General features: G+C 53.3%; 1 protein-coding gene across 3 annotated transcripts in view; it reads right to left on the bottom strand.

Annotated features, from left to right (window-relative positions):
• The window catches only part of CIITA (class II, major histocompatibility complex, transactivator), a 37,900-nt gene extending 16,715 nt beyond the window's left edge, over positions 1-21,185 (bottom strand). For 2 of the 3 annotated variants that reach the window (XM_012647792.1, XM_012647794.1), the window contains exons 1-8: positions 21,120-21,185; positions 7,206-7,352; positions 6,925-7,020; positions 3,772-3,834; positions 3,494-3,574; positions 2,109-2,153; positions 766-918; positions 166-303 (exon numbers count right to left, since the gene is read on the bottom strand). In XM_012647792.1, the coding sequence (XP_012503246.1) occupies positions 166-303; positions 766-918; positions 2,109-2,153; positions 3,494-3,574; positions 3,772-3,834; positions 6,925-7,020; positions 7,206-7,332 (703 nt within the window). In that variant the 5' untranslated portion in view covers positions 7,333-7,352; positions 21,120-21,185. The remainder of the gene's footprint in view (positions 1-165; positions 304-765; positions 919-2,108; positions 2,154-3,493; positions 3,575-3,771; positions 3,835-6,924; positions 7,021-7,205; positions 7,353-21,119) is intronic. The other variant, XM_012647793.1, reaches the window with a different exon arrangement.
• Positions 21,186-22,473: the final 1,288 nt, after the last annotated feature.

Raw genomic sequence — 22,473 nt, 5'->3', positions numbered from 1 at the left:
TCTGCTTTGATTTTTGGGACACTGGGACTGGGAAGGGTGTGCCGTAGAGGGATGATCATTAGAAGACACTGGGGTCCTACTGCCAATGCCTGGGGTAGGGAGGCGGGGGTCGGGGAGAAGCCAGCTAGGTGGGAGAGGTGGCCAGGGGCCAGGCTTCTCACTCACCCTGGTAGATGAAGACACTGGACACCCCAACCCCTGAGATTTGCCAGAGCCCCTGGGACAGAGCGGGGAGAGTGGCGATCAACTGGATGGGTCCGGCAGGGAGGTTCAGGCAGCTCACCGAGGACCAGGAGGGGGCCGCTGCAAGAGACAAAGGCAGTGAGGTGGCGTCTCCCACAGCATCTGTGTTTGTAATGCTGCTTTGTGACTCTTCGATCAATGTCTGACCGCCCTAAAGGCTCTCGTTTCCCCGCGAGCAGCAGCTGCGTCCGTCTTGCCCGCGGTGGTGTCCCTGGCACCCAGCAGCGCGGCTGCACAGAGAAGGTTCTCCACAAAGAGACAATGAACGTGTAGGGCTGGTGGGCGAATTCCCTAACCGGTGGAGACTCCCTCCTAGGCCGCCCCAGATGTGTTTCCTTCTGAGGCGTGTTCCCTGGCAGGGACTGAGCTGATGGGGACCCTGAGGATAACGCTGGCTGGGGCAGAGGTGAGTGACATCAATGGGGGGTGCGGTTCCTGTTCCTGGCAGTCCCTGCCTTCAGGCCGGCTCCTCAGCCACCTCCTGGGAGGGGAAAGCCCACCCTCTCCGAGCCCCTAACATACTGGGCATCTGGACGGTTTCTTCCAGGGGGATCTGGCCGCACGCTGGCTCCTGGTTGAACAGAGCAGGTGGTGGCAGGAAGGGCAGGGCAGAGGAGTCGCTCACTGGCCCCACCAGGAAACTGCCAGTCACCATGGGCATAGCAGGGGCCTCGGCTGTGAGGAAGGGGCCGTGTTAGAGGCTGGGCGAGGCCTGGCTGGGTGCCTGGACGGGGCTCCCTGGGGTGGCAGGGCTCTCCCGGATCGCTCTCCTGGCGGTTAGAGGAAACGCCTGTGCTCCCTCAGCCCTGCTGCAGCTGGGCTGGTTAGCAACTGCTGTGTGCCGGGCGCTGCCCAGCCCTCTCCTTGGGACCGGCCCCGAGAGCTTCCCTGAGGCCCCCCACACTCAGCTGGGGCAGAACAGAACCTAGAACAGGCTGCTGGCTCCAGGCCACCACCTCCCAGGGCCAGTCACTGAGCCCTGCAGGGGACCCTAAGAAGCCCCAAGCTCTCAGGCTGCGCCCGATGAAAGGCAGGGGTTGCACCATTACGCCCCTCCGCCCCCGCCATCAGACTTGGGGCAATCTCCTCCAGTGAATGGGGAGATCTAAGGTGGGAAGGATTTGTCGCCCCTATCAGACTGGGAGTCTTGGAGAACAGGAACCCTGTCTCTCCCATCAGATTAGGAGCTCCCTGTGAACAGGGACCACTGCTCCATCATCCTGGAGGGGGTCTTCGCGGGCAGGGCCACTGTCTCCATGATCAGACTGGAACTTTCTGAGGGCAGGGACTAGGCTTCCTCCCTGGGACTATGAGCCTGCCATTCCTCCGTTGTCCACACCCGGGCTGGTCTCCCGACCTTTGTGATCACAACTGGGTAGGAGGGAAAGGAAGAGAAAGGAAGGAGGGGGAGGAAGAAGAGGGAAGCGGGGAAGGGAGAGGAGGGAGAGGAGGGAGAGGAGGCAGCATCTGGTGGGAGGAGCTTGGGGGAGGGTCACACTCAGCAGGAGGCCGCTGAGGAGGGCAGGAGGGCACTGGGTGCCTGGCCCAGCCCAGTGACTCTGCACTCTGAACAAAGAAGCGTGGCGTGGGGGAGAGGGCAGTGGAACGAGGCTGGGGCGGGTGTCAGCTCTGACTCAATGAAGGGGTGTCCGGGGACAGGCTTCCTAGGAGAAGCTCAATCTCCCAGCAGCCCTGTAACTTCAGGCCGTGGGCTAAGGGATCCTGACCTTGAATTGACTTCCACCTTCCCTCTCATTAGCTGTGTGATTTTAGACAAATGACTCCCCCTCTCTGAGACTCGGCTTCCAATGCCAGTTTATATGGGCACCTGCGGAGGCCCCTCCCTGGCCCCCTGCCCTGCTCACCCTGCTTCCGGTGCTTCAGGTCTGCAGGCAGCTCCTCTGGGAAGGCTGCAGAGAGAATGCCACGGTCAGCTGCCCAGGGAAGGAGTGTCCCAAGCCAGGAGGGGCTCGTGACCCCAGCAGGCCATAAGGCCTTACCTCCAAGGGCTGGGAGGTGGCCTTGGGGGCCCCATCCTCTCCCCTCCGTCCCTCCCCTTCCTCCGGCTTGAACCCAAACCCACCTCGGAGCACCCCTGACAGTGAGGGCAGCAGAAGAAGCTGAGCCACAAAGGGGACACAACATGGGTTTGAGTCACAAAACAAAACAACCAGCTTTTGAATCCCCGCCTAGCCGTGTGCTTTTGCAACGAGCACATGTTCTGGCACATAGCAAGCACCTCAGCGAGCTGTTACGCCCGTTTTACAGACATTTTCATCCAGCAGGTATTTGTTGAGGTGCAGCTGTGTACCAGGCACTGTGCTATCTGCTGGAGATGCAGCGAAGAGCAGGGAGACAAGGTCCCTGTCCTCACAGTAGGAGAACCGGCAACAGGCAATAAATAAATATGTCCAGATTGCAACAAATGCTAAGGGGCTAGGAGAGGCGCGAACAGGGTGAGCATAAGTGAGCCAATCTATGTGGAAGGGGAGTCAAGGACGGCTTTCAGGAGGAGACAACACTTTAGCCAAGTCCTAAAAGATTAGAAGGAAGCAGCCAAGGGAAGAACTGGAGGAAGGGCATTCCAGGTAGAGAGAACAGCAAGTGCAAAGGCCCTGGGGCTGGACAGGACACGTGGGTTGCAGGAGTGGAAAGAAGCAGTGGCTGGAGCGCAGTGACTCAGGGTGGGAAAGGCCGGATCGCGCAGGCCCTGTGGTGTGTGTGTGTTGTAGCCAGGAGGGTTAGCAGGGCCATGAAATGATCCGATTCGCATTTAAAAGCTTCCATTGGGCACCACATGAGGACAGACTAAGGAGGAAACTGGGTAGGAGGCTCAGAGAGGTGCAGGTACTTGGCCAAGGTCACACAGACCGTAAATAGCAGGTCCAAGATTCAAACACAGTTCTTGCTGTTGCCAGAACCTGTGCTGGAAGCAGCCTCCCTCAAATACAGGGGTGACCACTAAGGATGAAAGAGAAGCCAGAACCCAAAGGTCCTTTTGGAAATGACAATCAGAACAGCCAGGGACAGAAACCCACCAGGAGAATGGGCATTTGCACCTGGGCCATCTGTGTCTCCCCTGGGTCACCAACAAGTGGAAGTGAGGGGCAAGGCAGCAGGGACCCTCAAACCCAGGCAAGGTAGACAGGATTTGACGAGGAAAGCAACTGGGAGCCACAGCAGGCTTTGGAGCCAAGGAAGGGCCAGGTCTCAAGCAAGGCGAGGTTGGGTCAGGGAGGGACTCACTCACGTCTTTTCTGACTTTTCTGCCCCACTTCTGCTGGCACCTCCACACTGTCACCGATCACTTCCTCTGATCCTATGTGCTCTACTTCGGAGAAAAACCAGAGACCAACTTGCACGGTAAGTGGAGGCCCAAGGCGAGCCTCTACTGTCCCCACAGTGGGGACAGGGGTCTGACTGCCCAGGGAGGGGTGGTCATCAGGTATTATGGCACTCCCCAAGGAACAAGGACGGACATGCGGGCTGAGCCAAGATTCACCGCCCTCCGCACTCACCACAACTTACTGAAAATGTCTTTGCTCAGCCCCTCCAGCTGGGAGTCCTGGAACACGTACTGGTCCAGTTCCGCTACCCAGGCAAGGAAAAGCTCAGTCAATCAACAAGGTCTCACGGAAGGCCTGCTGTGTGCCACACCTTGGTTAGTCACCACGGGGCTGTGACCCTCTGGGCCCGGCACACAGTGGGGGCTCAATAAATGTTTGCTGAATGAATGACCAAACGAATGGATGACCACTGACCTTTCATGGGCTCTCTCTCTCTTTTTTTTTTTTATTTGAGACAGAGTCTCGCTCTGTCACCCCGGGTAGAGTGCGGTGGCGTCATCGTAGCTCACAGAAACCTCAAACTATTGAGCTCAAGTGAATCTCCTGCCTCAGCCTCCTGAGTAGCTGGGACTACAGATGCGTGCCACCACGCTCGGCTAATTTTTTCTATTTTTGGTAGAGATGGGGTCTCGATTTTGCTCAGGCTGGTCTCGAACTACTAACCTCAAGTGATCCTTCCACCTCGGCCTCCCAGAGTGCTAGGATTACAGGCATGAGCCACCCTGCCCAGCCCTTTCATGGGTTCTTAATCTCATTGAAAGGGTGAGGTATGTATCCACAAAAACTCATCTGCTGCTCTAAAGTAGCACAAGGTTGACTGATAGAATTGGCAGGAGGTTTGAGTTCAAATTCCACCTCCACTCTCCACACGCCCTACTAGCTATGCAACCTTGGACCAATTACTTAGCCTCTCTGAACCCCATTTCCTCATCTGTGTAAGGAGAATAAATAACACCTACTACACAGGGATACATGGTGATGATTAGAGGCTCTGCATTTAAAGCATTCAACATAGTACACAGTAGGCACTCAATAAGTGGTGGTTAATTATATGAAGTAGTACATGGCTCAAAGAGAGTTATCATGGAAGGAGGTCAGAGAAAAGAGTGTATAAGGGGCTGGGGCAACCAGGGAAGGCTTCCTGGAGGAAGGGAAACTGGAGCCAGGTCTTAAAAGATGGGGCAGAGTCTGAGAGAAGGACAATGGATGGCTTTCCGGGTCATGGTGACAGAGCGAGGAAAGGTGGTCAAGGGTATGTTTGGGAAACTCTGAGAGGTAGGTGACTATGGTAGAAGTTTCATGTTGGGGAAAGTCAGGACTTGATTTTATAGACGATGGGGAGCCATGGGGGTCTGAGCCAAGGACTGGAACGAGGGCAGCGATGACGATGACATCAATGGCGGTGATGTTGTGTGGTGGTATTGAATGCTTACTCTGTGCAAATTCCTTTTCTAACTGCTTTGCACACCGTGACTTTGTCAATCTTACAACCATCTCATGAGGTAGATGTGATTATTATCCCCATTTTACACGTACGGAAGCCAAGGTCATGTTTCAGGATGCCTCAAAGGAATACTTGCCCAGGCCTGGGCTTGGCCTTCTAGAAGCAAAGAGAAAACCCTTGGGCAAAGTACCTGCTATGGTTTGAATATATGTCCCCTCCAAAACGCCTGCTGAAATTCAATCCCTACTGCGGCACTATCGAGAGGCGGGGCCTGTAAGATGTGATTGGAGGCTTCAAGAGGCCTCGTGAATGGGCTCATCCACTTACGGGTTGATGGGTTCATGGGTTAGGGATTAATGGGTTATCATGGGAGTGGGACTGGTGGCTTTATAAGAAGAGGAAGAGAGACCTAAGCTAGCACACATGGCCCCCTTGTCACGTGATGCCCTGCTCTGCCTTGGGACTCTGCAGAGTCCCCACCAGCAAGAAGGTCTCCACCAGGTGCAGCCCCTCAAGCTTGGATTTCCCAGCCTCTGTAACTGTAAGAAACAAATCCTCTTCTTATAATAAAACTACTCATTTTCAGGTATTCTGTTATAAGCAACAGAAAACAGACTAAGGCACTGCCTCACCTACTTGCTTAGGCAGCTTCCCCACCTACGGAGATGCCGCTAAAGGAAAAAAAAACCCAAATCCTAAGAGATGCCCAGATACTTAATTACTGCCTCCAGTTTTGAGGAAATGTAAGTGCCCTCATCCCCAAACACTTCTGCTTCCTCTAAGTAAATTCCCAGGAAGGGAAGGAAGCAGGCAGCCTCTCAGTTCTGTAATTTCGGAGACAGGGATAGTTACCACTTCTCTCCATATTCTGCCTCTGGGTGATGTTCAATTAACTGTGCTCAGGGGAAAAATTGGCCACATTTGCGCCAAGCACAAAACTGCTGAGTAATGTGGTTCCTGGGTTGCCAGGAAAAGAGCCACTGAGAACAGCCGTGCAGGTTGTCCACCGCACAAGGGTTCCCCGGCCAAGGGGCAAATGGGAGCAGGAGTCCAGCTTGTGCTTTGCTAGCCAAGCTGTTACTGCCTGGCAGAGAGTCTAGAAGAAGGGGCATTTTTTCCTATTTCAGCAAAAGTTCTGTGTGAGGCAGTGGTGATGCTGGTGAGGAGGGAGCCTCTACCCTACCCACGACCCCCCCAAAAAAAACCCCAGCAGCAGCAGCAACACCTCCCTCCAGAAAGTTCTGCCCTTGTCTGAAAGCTGCAAACCAGCTTCCCAGCTTAAGCTTTGGCAAACCTTCCAACTCCAGATGCTTTCCTTTTTGTAGTTAAAAATGGGGACTTTGAAATGAAAAAGACTTAGGTTAGAATTTCAGACCTGCCCATTCCTATCGCTAATGTAGCCTCGGGCAGGTTGGTTCGCCTCTCTACTCCTCAGCTTCCTCATCTGTACAGAGGGGGGCTGACAGCACCTACTTCCTTTGCTGTGACGTCTGAGGCAATGACGCACGTGCCGCAGCGAACACGCCGTGAGTGCCCAGTAAATGGCAGTCACTGCAAATACTAGAGTAGTTTGGCTCAGGGGTGGGAAGGAAAAGGGCGAGAGGTGCATGGCGCAGGCTTTGTGGGACAGACAGAAAGAAGAGCACGAAACAGAAATGGAGGCAGAGGAAGTAAACGTGAGGTTCTGGTTGCCTGGTGGTCGTTAGTGGCGGGGCCTGTTTCCCGCACTGGCCCACATGTCCCCGCTTCCCTGGAGTCTCTGTTCTTCCAGCCCCTGCTCAGCAGCCCCCTTCCCATGATTTCTGGGGGAGAAACCTGCTGAGGCTCAAGGCGAACGGGTGAGATTAACAAAGGAGGACAAAGAACGCTTCCCCTCGGGGGCTTCCTCACCGATATTGGCATAAGTCTCCCTGGTCTCTTCGTCACCTTCCATGTCACACAGCAGGCTGCTGAACTGGTCGCAGTTGATGGTGTCTGTGTCGGGTTCTGGAAGGAAAAGCCCCTTGGGTGAAGCAGGAAAGATCTGAGAAGAGGGCTGGCGGGGAAGGAGGGAGAGGCCGCAGCGCGAGCACGGGGAGCTGTCCGTGGTGCTGACCGGAGCTCCGCGGCCCGCACCTCCCCAGTTGCTGTCCCAGCCGGCTGAGAGGTGGGCCACAGGGAGGGGAGCCCACCTGAGCAGAGCTCAATCTCTTCTTCTGCAGCCAGGTCCATCCGGTCATAGAGATGGTAGAGATGCCAGGGGTCAGCATCGCTGTTGAGAAGCTCCAGGTACCCGCCTTCTGGGGGTCCCGACTCCATGGCGGCACGCTGTGCACTGCCTGGGAGAGAAGCCATGTCCAGTCATCTCACGGGGTGTGGGAGGGAGGCAGAGAATTAACACCTACAACAGTTCCCAGCTGGTGAGGGTGGCGCTGGGGGCAATGAACAACAGTAACCATTCAGCACCTCTTATACGCTCCGGGCGGTTGAGAGAGGAAGCCATATTCCCTTCCTTCAGGGAACTTACAACCACATTGGGAAGATGCCCATGAGACAGGAAAGGGAACTGGGGAAGTGTGGATTCAAGGGATCGCACACGAGGGAGTCAGGAGACCTGGGTTCCACGCTTGGCACCGCCATGAAAAATACCAGCTAAGATTATAGAGCACTTACTATGTGCCAGGCACATGAGCTGGCACGTTTAATCATCACATCAACAACCATGTAAAGCAGGTACCATCACTACCTTCATTTTACATGTGAGAAAACCGAGGCTCAGAGAGGTGAAGTGACTTACATACGGAAACCCAGGTCTAAGTGGAACCAGAATTTGAACCCAGGCAGTCTGACGCAAGCACCTGCATTTAAGTGCAATGCTGTACTGCCTTGGGTGATTTTAAGCAAGTCTCTTCTCTTCATGCCTCAGTTTCCTAATATGTAAATTGAAAGAGTCTGGGAAGAGCCTCTCTAAGATTCCTTCACCATCATTTGTTGAAGGGCGTATCAAATACTTCGAATGCTGCCTCATTTAATCTTTAAAGCAATCCCAGGCACGCCGCACTAAAACTTATACACAAATGTTCATAGAAGCATAATTCATAATAGCCAAAATATGGAAACAACCCGAATGTCCATTAACAGACGAATGGATGGATAAACAAAATGGGATCTATCTATACGGTAGAATATCATTCAGCCACAGAAAGGAAGAGCACGGGCACATGTTGCAACGTGGATGGGCCTTGAAAACATTACACTGAGTGAGAGAAGCCAGACACAAAGGAACACAGATCGTGTGATTCCATTTATATGAAATATCCAGAATAGGCAAATCTGCAGAGACAGAAAGTAGATTTAGCGGTTGCCTGGGGCTGGGGGAGGGGAAATGGGGAGCAACTGCCGATGGTGATGGAGTTGCTTGGGGGAGGTGATGAAAATGTTCTAAAATTGACTGTGGGGACGGTTGCGCAAGTCTGTGACTCTTCTAAAAAGACCATTGAATTGTACATATTAAACGGGTGAATTGTATGATATGTGAACTGTATCTCGATAAAGCTTTTAAAACACAATAAAACCTGGAAGGTAGGCAGTATGGGCTCCATTTTGCAGATGAGGAACTGGAGGCTCAGAGAGGCTAAGCAGCTTCTGTGAGATTATGCAGAGATTGGCCAGGGAAAGCCAATTTGTAGCATCATCTGTGTGGCTCCAAGGCCCCTGCCTGATCCCTGGTTTGGGTAGCCTCTGCTCCCGTGTGTATTCATTTCCTTGCGCTGTTGTAACAAACTACCACCAGCTGGGTGGCTTAAGACAGCAGAATTTTCTTCTCTCACAGTTCTGGAGGCTAGAAGTTAAATCGAGGTGTCAGCAGGGCCACCAGCAGCCCTCCAGAGGCTGTAGGGGAGATTCCTTCTTTGTCTCTTCCAGCTCTTGGGAGCCATTGGTAATCCTTGACTTGTGAGCCTGTGACTGCATCACTCTGGTCTCTGCCTCGGTGGTCACATCACCTCCTCTCTGCTCAATTCTCCTCCGCCTTTCTCTTATAAGGATGCTTGGCATTGGATTTGGGACCCACCTGGATAACCCAGAATGATCTCATTTCGAGATCCTTAACTTAATTGTATCTGCAAAGACCCTTTTTCCAAATAAGGTCACCTTGACAGGTTCCAGGGATTTGGTGTGGACACATCTTTTTGGGGACCACCATTCAGCCCACCACACATGCAATGTGAGTACAGGCTGGAGGGAAACAGGAAGCTTCTTGAAGGAGGTGAGAGCAAAGCTGGCCCTGAAGCCAGAGGATCTGAGGGAGCTTCTGAGTGCCCCATCCCAGGCCCAGAAGAGAATGGAGACGAAGTGGGGCAGGACATCGGGAAGGTGACGTCGTGAGGAAACACACACCCACTTGTGACCCCGTCCAGAGCTCCTTTTCTTTCAATCATCAACAGCTCTCACTACCCATGGAGGGTCTCAGCACAGGCCCCAGACAGCACAGAGAATGAACTTTCCAGTCCAACCTGGGCCCTGGCTGAGGCTGCTTGTTCATAACAGGTTGGGGCGGGGCTGCAGGAACCCAAACATAACCGGCTTGCAGCCCGGGCCCTGCCAGCCACGACCACAGGAAGCAGAACTGAAAGTTGAGGGCACCACCCTTTCCTTGGAGCAGGGCCAAGGCTGGGAGGTGGGGGAGGAGGGCTCCAACTCTGCTAGTGCCTCGGCCTGGGCCTCAGGTAGGCAATCTCCTGTCCTCTCCAGGATGGTAAGAGAAGCCTCCCTGCCCTGCATCCTGCCTGCTGTCTGCCTCCCATCCAATCTCGGGTATTTATCGAGACCCCACATCGTAGCAATCTGTCTCTTTTTGGAGGCAGTGTGATCTGGGGACAACAGCTCCAGACGGAGCCCAGCAATTCCACAAACTAGTTGTGTGGCTTTGGGCAAGTTACCCAAACTCTTGGTTTTCTCACAGAGCATCGGGTCTGCCAGGGACCCTCGAGCTCAACCTCTTTCATTCTACAGATGAGAAAACTGAGACCCCAAGAAGGGACATGACTTGCAAGAGACCCCACAGCCTGTCGGTGGCTGAGCCTGCACCTGATGCCCCAGCAGGAGACTCCCCATCCAGTGCTCTTTCCTCCCATCAAAATCCTTCCATGCAGATGATCACCCCATCACATCTAGGCACAAGCACAGGGTCCAGGTCCTATCACCAGTGCGAGACGGTGGGAGGAACAGCAGGGAGGAGCCTGAAGAAGTTTAGCGCAGCCTCACTTACTCACGGGCTCAGCTCCAAACTTGGGACAGCGCTGCCAGGTGTGGTTAAGCACGCAGTCGGAGACACACGGACAGGAGAGAAAGAAGGCGGCTCACATGAGCTTTGCAGTGAAACTGCCGGCCTCTGAGACCACGCCCTCCTACCAACTCACTGCAGTTGGGCGAGTTCATTTTTCTAAAGTACTTGGAGCCTCAGTTTCCTCATTTGTGAAATGGGAATAACAAGAATTGGTAACTCATAAGGATATGGTGAGTCGATTCCCCTGGAGCCTGTAGCAAGGGAACTGGCCATCAGTAAGTGCTCAACGAATGATACCTTAAAGCAGCACCCAACACATACGTGGGAGCAAGATATGCGTGATGGCCATTATGATTATTATTAGTTTGCCTCTCACCTCTGTGAGGGTGACAAAGGGACCCCTTCTCTTCCATCCCCTCCTGAGTCACCACATTGTGCTTTCTGTTCATTGGCATAAGGAGACCCCATAGACCGCGTAGTGACAAGAAAGGCCCCCCAGCCAGCAGGGCAGCTGGGATGGTCTGGGCCATGCCCCCATCGTCATCGCTGAGTAGCTGCCTGGGAATACAGTTACCCAAGGGCCCACGTTCTATGTCACGGGCTCAACCTGGAGAAGCCCCCACCACAACCCTGCTTCGCTAAGCCCACCGAAGCCTGCACTGTAAGCACTTCCTCCTGGGTAGGCAGGGATTTGCAGCTTTCAGTGACCCTCTGCCTCCATCCCCCACCCCGGTCTGAGTTCCCAAAGAGCTCTGGGAGAAGGCAGGATGGAGAACTATGCCCATGTGACAGAGGGGAAGGCTCAAACGCCCAGCAAAATGTCTTGCCCAAGGTCACGTGGTTTGGGAGCTGGTATCTTCAATCCTGGCTGTGAGGCCTTAGGCAAATCACTTAACTTCTCTGAGCACCAGTTTTCCCACCATTAGATGCAGAAAATAAAGTCTACCTTGCAGGACCCTCAAAAGACCCAAAGGGGCTTAGTGTGGGGTGCCAGCCACCCAGGAAGCCACAGTCCAAGGAAGCTCTTAATGTTAGGGGGTGTCAGAGCTGGGACTCAGGCCTGAGACTCTAGGCTCCCAAAATGCCACAGCTACCTCCCAGTCATGCCAAGATCTACTTGGATCTTGGCCTGGGATATCCCTCTGTCCCCGGAGCCATGTTTCCTGTGTCGATAGATGCTTAGGAAGTGCTTCAAAGGGCTTCAAAGGGCCCTTCGATGGCCTCTTTCTCCCACTTGCAATTCCAGAGGGGGCTGGGGACAGAGATGGCCCTGATTAGCCCACCACAGAGGAGAGACCCCCTTCTGCTGCCCTGGCACAGGGCAGATCATACAAGCCAGAGCCCCGTGAGGGCAGGGACCCCACCTGTCTAGCTTATCTGCCCCCAGCCTCTAGCATCTCTCCATACATGGCAGGCTCCCCCCGTCCACAGGGACGTTACAGAACCAGAATTCACAGGCCTACCGAGTGCCAGGCACCAAATGACAAGACGCGTAGACAGCCATTTGGTCTAACTTGCACGTTAGCTATATGTGTTCCTGTTTTTCAGATGAAGAAACAGGCTCAAGGAGATGAGTGGTGAGCAGGGATCGGAATCCGCCTCCTGGTTCCAAAGCCCCCCTTATCCCACAGCTTTCTCGAGTCCTTCTTCCCTCCCCGACACCCTGCTCTGCCACCCTGAGGACATGCCCTCGGCCAGGGAGGGAAGGTGTGGGTGGCAAGACAATTTCTCCTTTTGCGGAGCTGTCTGGGGCAGAGCAGAGGCGGGTCTGCGTCTTTTTGGTAAATGGGCAGTATTTTTAGAAGGTCCTGTTTGAAACCGCCCTTCCCCCAGCCCCCCACATCCAACTTGAGAAAAGGTTTCTAAGCTTCTTGCCACCAAAAGTCCTTTCTGGGGTTTGTTTCCAACCCCACGTCACACCACACACAGGTTTTGCAGGTACTAAGCAGGCTTCTGAAATAAAAATTCATTTCTTTCTTCTCTGGGGGAGATCGAGTGTTGCCAGAATGTTCTCGCTCAGACCTAAGCAACTTGAGGATCAGTCTACGCAGCTCCTCTGTGTGCCAACATAATGTTCCCTCTCAGCTGGGGATGTTCTTTCGTGTCTGGGGCTGTGCTGGGGCCTCGTATTCACTATTTAGTTGCAATCATCACTTTGTTTCAACTCTGGGAGACTGGTATTAGTATCAATATATACCCATTTCACAGAGGTAACACTGAGGTTTGGCTTGGTTTATCAGACGCTTTCTTCCCAGAAAAGGGGAGTATATCCTTGAGGGTCCACGGGAGCACTGCTAGGGAGAAAGGGGCTCTTTTTTTATCCAAAAAGCCTCCAGCACTGCCCTGCACTGTGGCAAGAGTATAAGAAGGAGCACTTCCCTACTCTTGACTGTGAACTTCTCCTCCAGAGGAAAAATGGAAAAAACTCTGAACTGCATGTCTAGACGTGGTTTGAGTTCCCGCTCTGCCTTTGGTCTTGAGTACACGTCTTCACTCCTCTGAGCCTCCGTTCCACCCACTGGCTGTGGGAGCCCATTCAGCCAAGGTATTTTGGGATTCCCATTCCTCACTGCCGGTCAGTTTTCCCCTCTGTCCTTCCCCCAAGGCCCTCGTAACACCACCTGCTCCCCAGCCTCATGACAAGCTGTTTCCAGAGGCCAGATGACGGCGGGAGCCGGGAGCACAGGGACACCTATATACCAGGAGCCCCCAAATAGCATCTTCATGGGGATAATAGTTCAAACAAGGTCCCCTTTTCCTCTTGCACCCTGCAGTCCTCCACATAAACTCTAAGCGACATCTTTCACTTCTTCCCTCCAAATCTGTAAGACAATGATTTACTGAGCATCTCCTACAAGAAAGTCACCGGGCTCAGTTCTCCAGGGGCCCCAGAGAGGTTTAAAGCACAATTCATGCCAAGGAGCTCGCAATGTAGACCCAGGCGATATTTTAGAAGAGAGACAAAACATGATAATAATAGTACGGTGGTTAAGGTGCAGGCTCTGTCTTCAAATCCCAGTTCCACTGTGTGGTCTTATAAAAATTACTCAGCCTCTCTGAGTTGTAGAATCTGCTGCATCTGGTTGGCATAGTGCCTACCTCATTGGGTTGCTGTGACTAGCCTGAAGTGACATATCCAGTAAGTGGTATTAGGACGTAAGCTCCTTGGATGGGCGCCGTGGCTCACACCTGTAATCCTGGCACTCTGGGAGGCCGAGGCAGGAGGATCGCTTGAGGCCAGGTGTTTGAGACCAGCCTGAGCAAGAGTCAGATCTTGTCTCTACAAAAAACAGAAAAATTAGCCAGGCGTCATGGCGCACACCTGAAGTCCCAACTACTTTGGAGGCTGAGGCAGGAGGATCGCTTGAGCCCAGGAGTTGGAGGTTGCAGTGAGCTGTGATGATGCTACTGTACTCTAGCTGGGCTGACAGAGGGAGACTCTGTCTCAAAAAAAAAAAAACAAAACAGATGTAAACTCCAAAATTTAAACAGCAAAGTGTCACTTGACATTGTACGACTGGCAAAAAATTAGAGAGCTGGGAAATGCCGAGTGTTGGTCACACAGGGTTAGTGGGAATATAGACTGGTGCGGCCGCTCTGGAGAACGAAACCTGGCATCACTCAGAATACATAGGGATGCATAGATCCTACAACCCAGCAATTCGGTTTTCGGGTCTATACACCCCAAAGAAAAGCTCCCACAACTCCACAAGGGGCCCCATTGGACGATGCTCACTGCTATCTGTGGTGACAGGGACTTGGAGGTCACCTGGGTGTCCAGCACTGGGGGTGTGGACAGGGGAGAAGCAGCCACTGCACTCCAGGCAGGACAACGCAGTGATTAGAAGCAAATACCAAATGCATAAGAAGCAATGCAGGGAGATCTTAACAACATAATATTATGTTATTAAAGAAAAAGAAACAGGATAAGCTCTTACAGCCCAATTGCAGATGCGCAGAGTGAGTGACACACACGCACACAAAGAAGCAGCATGTGTTTTATAAGAACACACCCAAACAAAAGGAGACCACAGATGCATTGGAATCGGTGCCCAGGGGGTGAGAGAGGAAGGGAGACAGGGAAATTAATTAACGAGGAGAGACGTCTCTTGTGCTCCAAAGATCATAGTGCACTATTACTGAGCTGGCCAGTTACCCATGGTTTACAGGTCCTGAAGTTTAAAAGAAAAAAACAAAGACAAAAGCAGAAGGAAAGAGGTGGGTTGGGGTAGGCATCTCTGCAGCTCACCGACAGGTTCTGCACAGAGCCTGGCACCTGTGACGCTCTAAAGGAACAAATGTGTGCCCCTGACACCCCACAGGCTGTCTGGGGATGGGTCGATCTGTGCCCAAGAGCCCACGGTCCTGGGGAGGAGATGAGAACATGCCGGACTTGGAGATGGATGGGGAGGTGGGTGCCATCCGCAGGGGAGGAAGCCCCTAGCTCTCTGGCCTGCCACTTGCTTGCCCTGTGTGAGCGACCCAGGAAGATGAGACAGGGAGGACTTATGGAAACTACTGGTCTCACTCAAGACTTTCACTTCCCAGAAGGGCTTGAAGAAGTCACAACAGAGTGCAAACTAAGGCATGTAGCAACACAGAGGGACTTTGGCCCTGAAAGGCAGCTGGAGGTTCCAGCCATTTCTCCCCAAGGCAGGGAGACAGAAAGATGTGTGTGTGCATGAGCATTGGTGTAATCAAGGCCAGGAGGCCAGACAAGCTTCATGTCAGCACAGGTCTGGAAATACTGCTATTGGTTGGCTCTGGAATCCCACTCTGAACTGCAGGCTCTTCATCTGTGCCACAGGGGCTTGGCTTGAAGCGGAGTTTCAAAACCAAGGATTGAGTCAGGTCTACAGGCCTAGTTGTTTTGTTTCCCTAGCCAATAAATGTAAGTCTGTGTGTGTATGTGTGTGTGTGTGTGTGTGTGTGTGTGTGTGTTGTAGTTGCCATCACAATGTCTCTATTTAAATAGAGTATACAATTAATAGTTGCCAGAGGCCCTATTGCCTTCTACCAGGCCACATTTCACAATTACGGCCTCTTTGGCACTTGGGTTTGCAGCCTTGGCTGGGAGACCCTCTGAGGTCCCTTCCTACTCTGGAAAGACGGTGGCTCAGGACGGATGGGTGATTTGGGCAGAGAGAGGCAGGATTAAACTCTGTCCTGCAGTGAAACTGAGACGCACGGTTCCCTGAGCAGCCAAATGGGCCAATGCCACAGGGGGAAGGAGCAGGCAGCACTGGAGTTGCAGCACCTGGGTGCCGGGTGTGCCTTCCCAAAGCCGGTGCAGCTCAGAGGGAAAGGGGATTATGAGCTAAACCGGGAGCTGTGGGGTGGAAGCGCTGGGCTCCCCGGTAACAGCATCCTCAAGGATCTCGGCATTTTCATCACAGCTCCCAGCCCCTCCAGGCTTGAGCCAACCAGCCAGTGGCAGGACAAGGCGACCTCAGAGCAGGAAAGCTGGGTAGGAAAGCAGGACTGGCTCCGATCTCTGGCCACAGAGCATCTCGGCAGGTGGAGGTGCAGCACAGGAAAAAGGACGGGCGCAGCCTTGCGGTTTCCGACTCCGCGAGTCTCCAAGAGCCTGGTGGGACGGGACCAACCCTGGGAGTCATGAGTCCTGACATCTGGGCACTTGGCTCTGCTTCTGATAGGCTGTGTGACCCTGCTCAAACCCACTCCCCTCTCTGGTCCCCAGGGCCCTCATCTGTGAAACAAGAGGATCATTCAAGAGTAGTGGCTTTCAAGTAAAATTTCCAAGGATCCCAAATTCCTGAACAGGTCAAGATAGAGCTGTTCGGTTACACAGGATTGGAGGCCCAAAACCTGTCTTCTCCAACAGGGGCTGCAGAGAATAGCATCTAAAAACACAACTCCACTAAGGGAAATGAGGCAACCTCAAGAGGCTACACACTGTACGATTCCAACCACCTGCCTGGAAAAGCGAAAGTATGGAGACAATTAAAAGGCCAGTGGCTGCCCGAGGTCAGTGGGGAGAGAGGGAGGGAGCAACAGGCGGAGCACAGATGTTTTAGGGCAGTGAAACTATTCAGTACGACACTATAAAGGTGGATACATGACATCATACGTTTGTCCAAACCCACAGAATATACAACGGCAAGAGCGGACCCTAACGGAAACCGTGGACTTTGGGTAATAACCATGAGGCAGTGTAGGTTCGTCGATTATGACAAACGCATCATTCTGGTGGGGGACGCTGACAGTGGGGTGTCTGTGCACATGTGGGGGCAGGAAGCAGATTGGAAATCTCTGTACCTTTGGCTCAACTTTTTCTGTGAACTTAAAAATGTTCTAAAAAAATAGAGGCTTTAAAAAAAAAAAAAACCCGCACACAAGCCTAGATGACAGTTGAGGTCCCTTCCCCCACATTCGCTCTGATTCGACAGTTTCGACTTGCGCCGTGGAGGCTGCCGTGGAGGCTGCCGTGTGCTGCCCAGATCAGCCCCTTCAGGACAGCCAGCCCCTCCTCCAGCTGCGGGGCGCTAGTGGCCCAGAGCCGGCAGCTCGACCTCCCTGGGAACAGCCCGAAGTCCCACCCTTTCCCTGGGGTGGCCCATATCCAACGACTGGCCCATGTGTGATGTGAAGGTTGGTCTCCTTGACTCACTTTGGGACAAGTCCAAAGTCCATCCCAGCTTCCCTGTGGGATTGTCTGAGACCGCGGTCATGACCGCATTGCACCCCAACTCCTACCTCCACCCAGTCCTGCTTTCTTCCCTTTTCTCTCTGGTGTTCCCCGCAGTGAACACCCCCCCGTAAACCTCCTGTGTGCAAATCTCCACTCCTGGTTGGGAGTGGAGGTTTCCAGGGAATCTGACCTAAGACCACTTCGTTCTGTTTTTCTCTAAGAGGGGCCTAGAAATCATATAGAACCCCACAGAAGATACCACAGAGGCCACCTCTGAAACTCAGGCAGGCCACCTACCTTCTCTGGACCTCGACTGGTGACACCCACCTCCTAGCAACTTGGAAAATCGTGAAACTCAAATGAGACAAGTCCAGTTTGTGCATGTGCTGGTAAAATGGCAAGGTTTTTGGGGGTGAGGAGCCTGGGAGCGGGAGTCCCAGGACAAGAAGGGAGAGGACAGCCATAAGGGCTGCAGCCCTTGTCCAGATTGAAGGCCAGCTTGCCTGGCCTCTCCGGCTCCAGCCGGCCTTCCCTCTGCATGCCCCGACATTCCTAGCCACAGTCAATGACCTGGTAAGGAATCCAACAAGTTTTTCCTGGAAGAGAACCTGACCCGAGTGCTGGGGTTGGGGCGTTGGAGGGAGATGAGGATTTTGAGACTGCAGTTAGCAAAAACAGGCCCCAAGCTCCAGCCCCGACCAGCTCAATTTAACATAGCGCCAGCCCTCTGCTGGGTGCTAGGGACCCCGAGATCTGACCGGGGTCCAGCAATTAACAGGTGGTGTGAATGGGCATTGCCTGGAAGTTAAACACAAGGCAGCCTGGGCTTCCCTTCCACCACCCCAGTGGCTCTATTCCAGGAGGCTAGAGCTGGGCCCAGCAATCTGCATTTTTAAAGGAGCGCGTGTGCACACACACCCCTCATGTCCCCACCACCACGCTCTTGCCCTGCTGTGACTCTGAGAAATAAGATAGGCTTTATTTCCAAGGTAGTGTGGTTTCCACTTGCCAAGACGACATCACCTCTTAGCTTGTTTTAACACGAGGAAGTCAACGATTCTGCATCCCCCAAACCTTCCAGACCCTCCATTTCTGCAACCCTTCCCCTTCCCTGCAGCTGGAAACCCCAGAACCAGACTGGACACTTCCTCAATTCTTAATTTTTCCTTCCTAAAGTCTCTTAGCTGACCTCTGCTCCCAAGCCCTTGATCTAGTAGTCCTCAGACCCTCAACCTAGATTTTACAACAGCTTCCAGATCTTTCCTCCAATCCAGAGTCTCCCAAACTTATTCATCTGCTACTTTTATAAATTTTTTGCCATTTCTGCACACCCCGTGTTCTATGATTTACCTTACTATTTTCCCTAAATGAACTTTTAAAAGGAACTTAAATATATTTATTTTAAAAGCAGGCTTTCTGGAATTGAAAGCTGGGAAGCCAACAGATACTCAGACACCCATGCACCCAGCAGCATTACTCACAACAATGAAAAGCTGGAAACAACCCAAGTGTCCATCAACAGATGAATGGATAAACAAAGTGTTTATCCGTACATTGGAATATTACTCAGCCTTAAAAAGGAATTATATTCTGACACATGTCACAACATGGATGAACCTTGAGGACATTATGCTCAGTGAGAGAAGCCAGACACAAAAGGACAACTATTGTATGATTCCGCTTATATGAAATATACAGAATAGGTAAATGTATAGAGACAGAAAGTAGAATAGAAGTTTCTGGGGGCTGGGAGGAGGGAATAATGGGGAAGTTGTTTCTTAACGAGTGCAGGTTTCAATTTGGGATGAGGAAAGAGCCGCGGAGATGGACGGAAGTGGTGGCTGCACATTTCGAATGCACTTAATGCCACCGAGTTTACTCTTGAAAGTGGTTAAAATGGTAACGTTGATGTTATATATATTTTACCATGATTTTATAAAAAGAAAACTTTTTTCCACTGGGAAAAAACCTGACAGTATCACTTACCGTTGAGAACAAAAACAATGTTACCAAAATAATGCCAACTTCCCTACTGCTTTGTTAAAAAGAAACATTAGCAAGCCTTAGAGCACTGTTAAAGATGCCTACCTACAAAATCAGAGATTTTTCTCCTTAAGGAAAGAAGGATTGAAAGAACCTCAAAAGTATCCATGTCTTCCCCGTGAGAACCAGCATCAAGTAGGGCTTGTTTATGAACTGTTTTTGGACCAGGAGTCGCTTGTGTCCCAGTCTTTGGAAACAAAGGCTTCTGCCCACGATTTCCTCTCAGATCTTCCTAAACAATCCCTTTAGAATCTATAAAAACTACTCCCGATGCACGCATATTCTTGGGTGGTTTTCCAAAATGCTTCTGTGGGTGGCACACAATCCTGAAGACAGCTCTCATCTTTTACCCATTTTACAGCGGGGCCCCAGGGACAGGAAGTCACTTGTCAGTCAAGGTGACTGAAGGCCAGTCTGAAGCCCAAGTAGAGAAGCTTCCCCCATCCCTCCTGCCACTTCTCTGATTGCCCGGGACGGACCCAGGGCCATGGGAAAGCATCCTTGTGTTCATTTCCTGACTCTACTCTCCTCAAGGTACCAGGTGCTGAGATCTCAAACACGAAACCAAGCCGCAGCCACCAAGCAGACAGGTCTCCCTCTGACTACCCAGGACCTGCCTGCATTTGTGGAGGCTCACACCCGCTCTGTCTCAGGCGCTGGACTGAGCTCTCAGGGACGAGGGTTTGAACCTGACTCTGCCAACTGCTTGCTATGTGGCTTCGGGCAAAACCAAACCAAACCACAAAATCTCTCTGGGACTCAGTTTCCATGGAAGTTTCGTAACATGCAGAGAGTAAAGGGATTAGACCACATCAGGCCTCTCAAAGCCTTAGTGCCTCGCAGGACCTTTGGACCACTAACATCAGAGTCACCTGGGAAAGATAGGTCACTTACCCTAGAGGTTCCAAGCCCCGCCCCAGGCCTTGCTAATGGAGTCTGGGGGCGGGCCTGTGAGCCCGTACACTGGACAGTCTCCCGGCTCAGCCCCACGTGCAGGAAGCCGGAGACCTCCTGGCTCGGTCATCTCTGAGGACCCTTCCACCTCACATTCTGAGACCCTTGGAAACCAGGTCCTCACCTAAGGCAGCCTGGGGTTTGGCAGGTGACGATTTGCTGGGTCTTCTTCCCACCACCCTTTGGCTCCACCCAGCTCAACTGGCGGGAGCACCGATTTCCCTAATCTGATTGGGGAGGAGTATTTGTTTATTTTTTTCCTTTGTTATGGGTGGCATAGATGAAACACTTCCTGCCAAGTTTAGGAACTCCTGGCTATGGTTGGGGGTGGGGAGCTGTGGATTCTTAGGCTGTGCCAGCCCTCCTGTGCCACCTGGGGTGGGAAGAGGGGCTATGGCAGTCAGGAGGATTGCAGGGTTTAAGAATTCCAGACAAAGCTCAGCACGCTGGCTCCAGTTCTGTCTTGAACCCCGGGGAGACATCCCCCACTTTAGGCGTCCTTTAGTGTCTCTCCTTAGAAAGCGTGGCTCAGGACCCCAAAGCCAGGTAGAGATGCCAGATCAAGGACAGTCCTGTCCCTGGGACCCATCCCCACCCCAGATGGTCAAAGAGAGGTGAGGATTTTTCTCCAGTCTCACGCAGGGACCCCACCTGGAGAGCCCAGTACCCAGACTCCGAGTCGCAGCGGGATTATGACCCAGCACAGAAACTGAGGCTCAGAGGAGGGCGGCCGTGGTCCCAGGTCCCCCGTACGAGAAGGGCCGTGTTCCCGCCCGGGCGCCGCGGCACACCTCTGCCGAATCCAGCGCGCGCGGCGTCTGCCAAGGGCTGGCCCCGGGAGTGCGTCGGCTTGGCGCGCTCCTGTCCGCGTCCCAGTCTGCGTCCCAGGCTCTCCGCAGACGCTCCCGCCGGCTTTCCCCCGCCGCCTCCGCCCCCTCGCCCCGGCGCTCTGGGCGCAGCAAGCCGAGCTCCCAGTTCCCGGCTCCCGGGTCCTGCGTGGAGTCGTTCCAGGACTGCTGGAAACGAGAAGTTTCCCAGATCTACGTTGTGCACATTCCTTTCCCCCTCCTCCCAGCCTTGCTGTGTGACCTAGGGCAAATAGCTGCCAGTCTCTGAGCCTTGAATCCCAGCCTGACTTTAGGGACTGCAGAGGGGACTTTAGTTACCTACCGCTGTTCCTCAGGCTCCTGCGCGCCGCCGGTGGCCTCTGCCTCCCGCCAGCTCTGGAGCCCGAGCGAGCCTGGGGCGGCCGTCCCCTAGCCATCCCACCCCTCCCGCCCCACCCCGCTCCCGCCGCTCTTTTTCCCTTTCACTTTCACTCTGCACCACTGGGCTTGGCCCAAGCGGGGGAGCAAGCTAGCAGCTACTGTGCCCACCACGTGTTTTCCCAGAAGTATCCCTGTGACACCCAACACCTCTGGGTCCTCCAAGAGGTCTCTTTTTTTAGCCAGCGCCTCACAGTGACCAACCCTGCCTCTGGGGAGGGTTTGAGGCCAGGAACCCAGGCGACCTGGGCAAGCTCATCCCCACCCCCTGCGTGGCCCTCTGTTTTTCTCGAGCTCAGCCAACCTCGAAAGTTACAAACCACCCCTGCAGCGCACTTGGCCCCTAGACCAGCTGTCTGAGCCCCTCTCTCCTCTGATGCAAGCCCTTGGGAGGAAGAGAGACTCCCTCGGGGTCCGTCACTGAATGGAAACCCAGCTTTGGTAAGCTGGTGTGCCCATCATCACACCCCCAGGTGGCAACAGTTCCTTCCTTCCTTCGCAGAGGTCCTGATCCCCTGCTCTGCCCAGGGCATGAGACTTTGAGGAAGTCATTTCCCCTTCCCAAGCCTGGATTTCCCCATCTGGAATTGAGGAAGTCAATTGCAGATGGGCCAAAGTTACCTCTGACTTCTCTCTCGCCCTCAACAACCTACGGCTGCAGCCAACAGAGCTGGCTACCCTGTCATCAGCCCCTGGGCTCAGAGCCAGCTGAACATTGCAGGGGAGTGTCACAAAAGGGTTCTCACCTTTTGAACCGCACAGTAACAGCAACACCAAGAACAGTAGGCTCCTATGATAGTATTTGGTTGCTGCAACGTACGGGGCACCGTCCTAGACAAGGGCATACCACACCGGGCCAACAGTCAGCTGCAAGCCAAACCTGCGATGCTGCCTTCCGAGCTGGGGCTAATATATCCGTGCTATGGTCTTCACACCAGCTGTCCCCTGTCCCCTGCCCCACTTCTTAAAGAACACCATTTGGAAACCGAGGAGAGGGCAGCATCTGCCCAGGTGACCAGCTCTCGCCAGCTGCCAGGGGCTCAACACCTACACCTGGGGCTGACTCCAGTTTTGGTTTCCCTGCTTCCCCCAGGATGGGGTGGGGTCTGGCAGAGGTCCCACCTTGTGTAAGCCCCCCTCAATATTTACCCAAAGCCAGACCTGGCAGTGAGAGGACCTTGTGGTCTGCTGAGCAGGGCCAGCACGCTGAGAGCTAATGACACGCCCCCTGAAAGTCTGACTTCTAGAACTCTTCAGCG

This window comes from Propithecus coquereli, unplaced genomic scaffold (genome assembly GCF_000956105.1).
Source record: "Propithecus coquereli isolate 6110/MARCELLA unplaced genomic scaffold, Pcoq_1.0 Scaffold27, whole genome shotgun sequence".
Taxonomy (NCBI): Eukaryota; Metazoa; Chordata; class Mammalia; order Primates; family Indriidae; genus Propithecus; species Propithecus coquereli.
The sequence above is the reverse complement of the archived record's forward strand: the minus strand, read 5'-3'. Positions and strand labels throughout refer to the sequence as shown.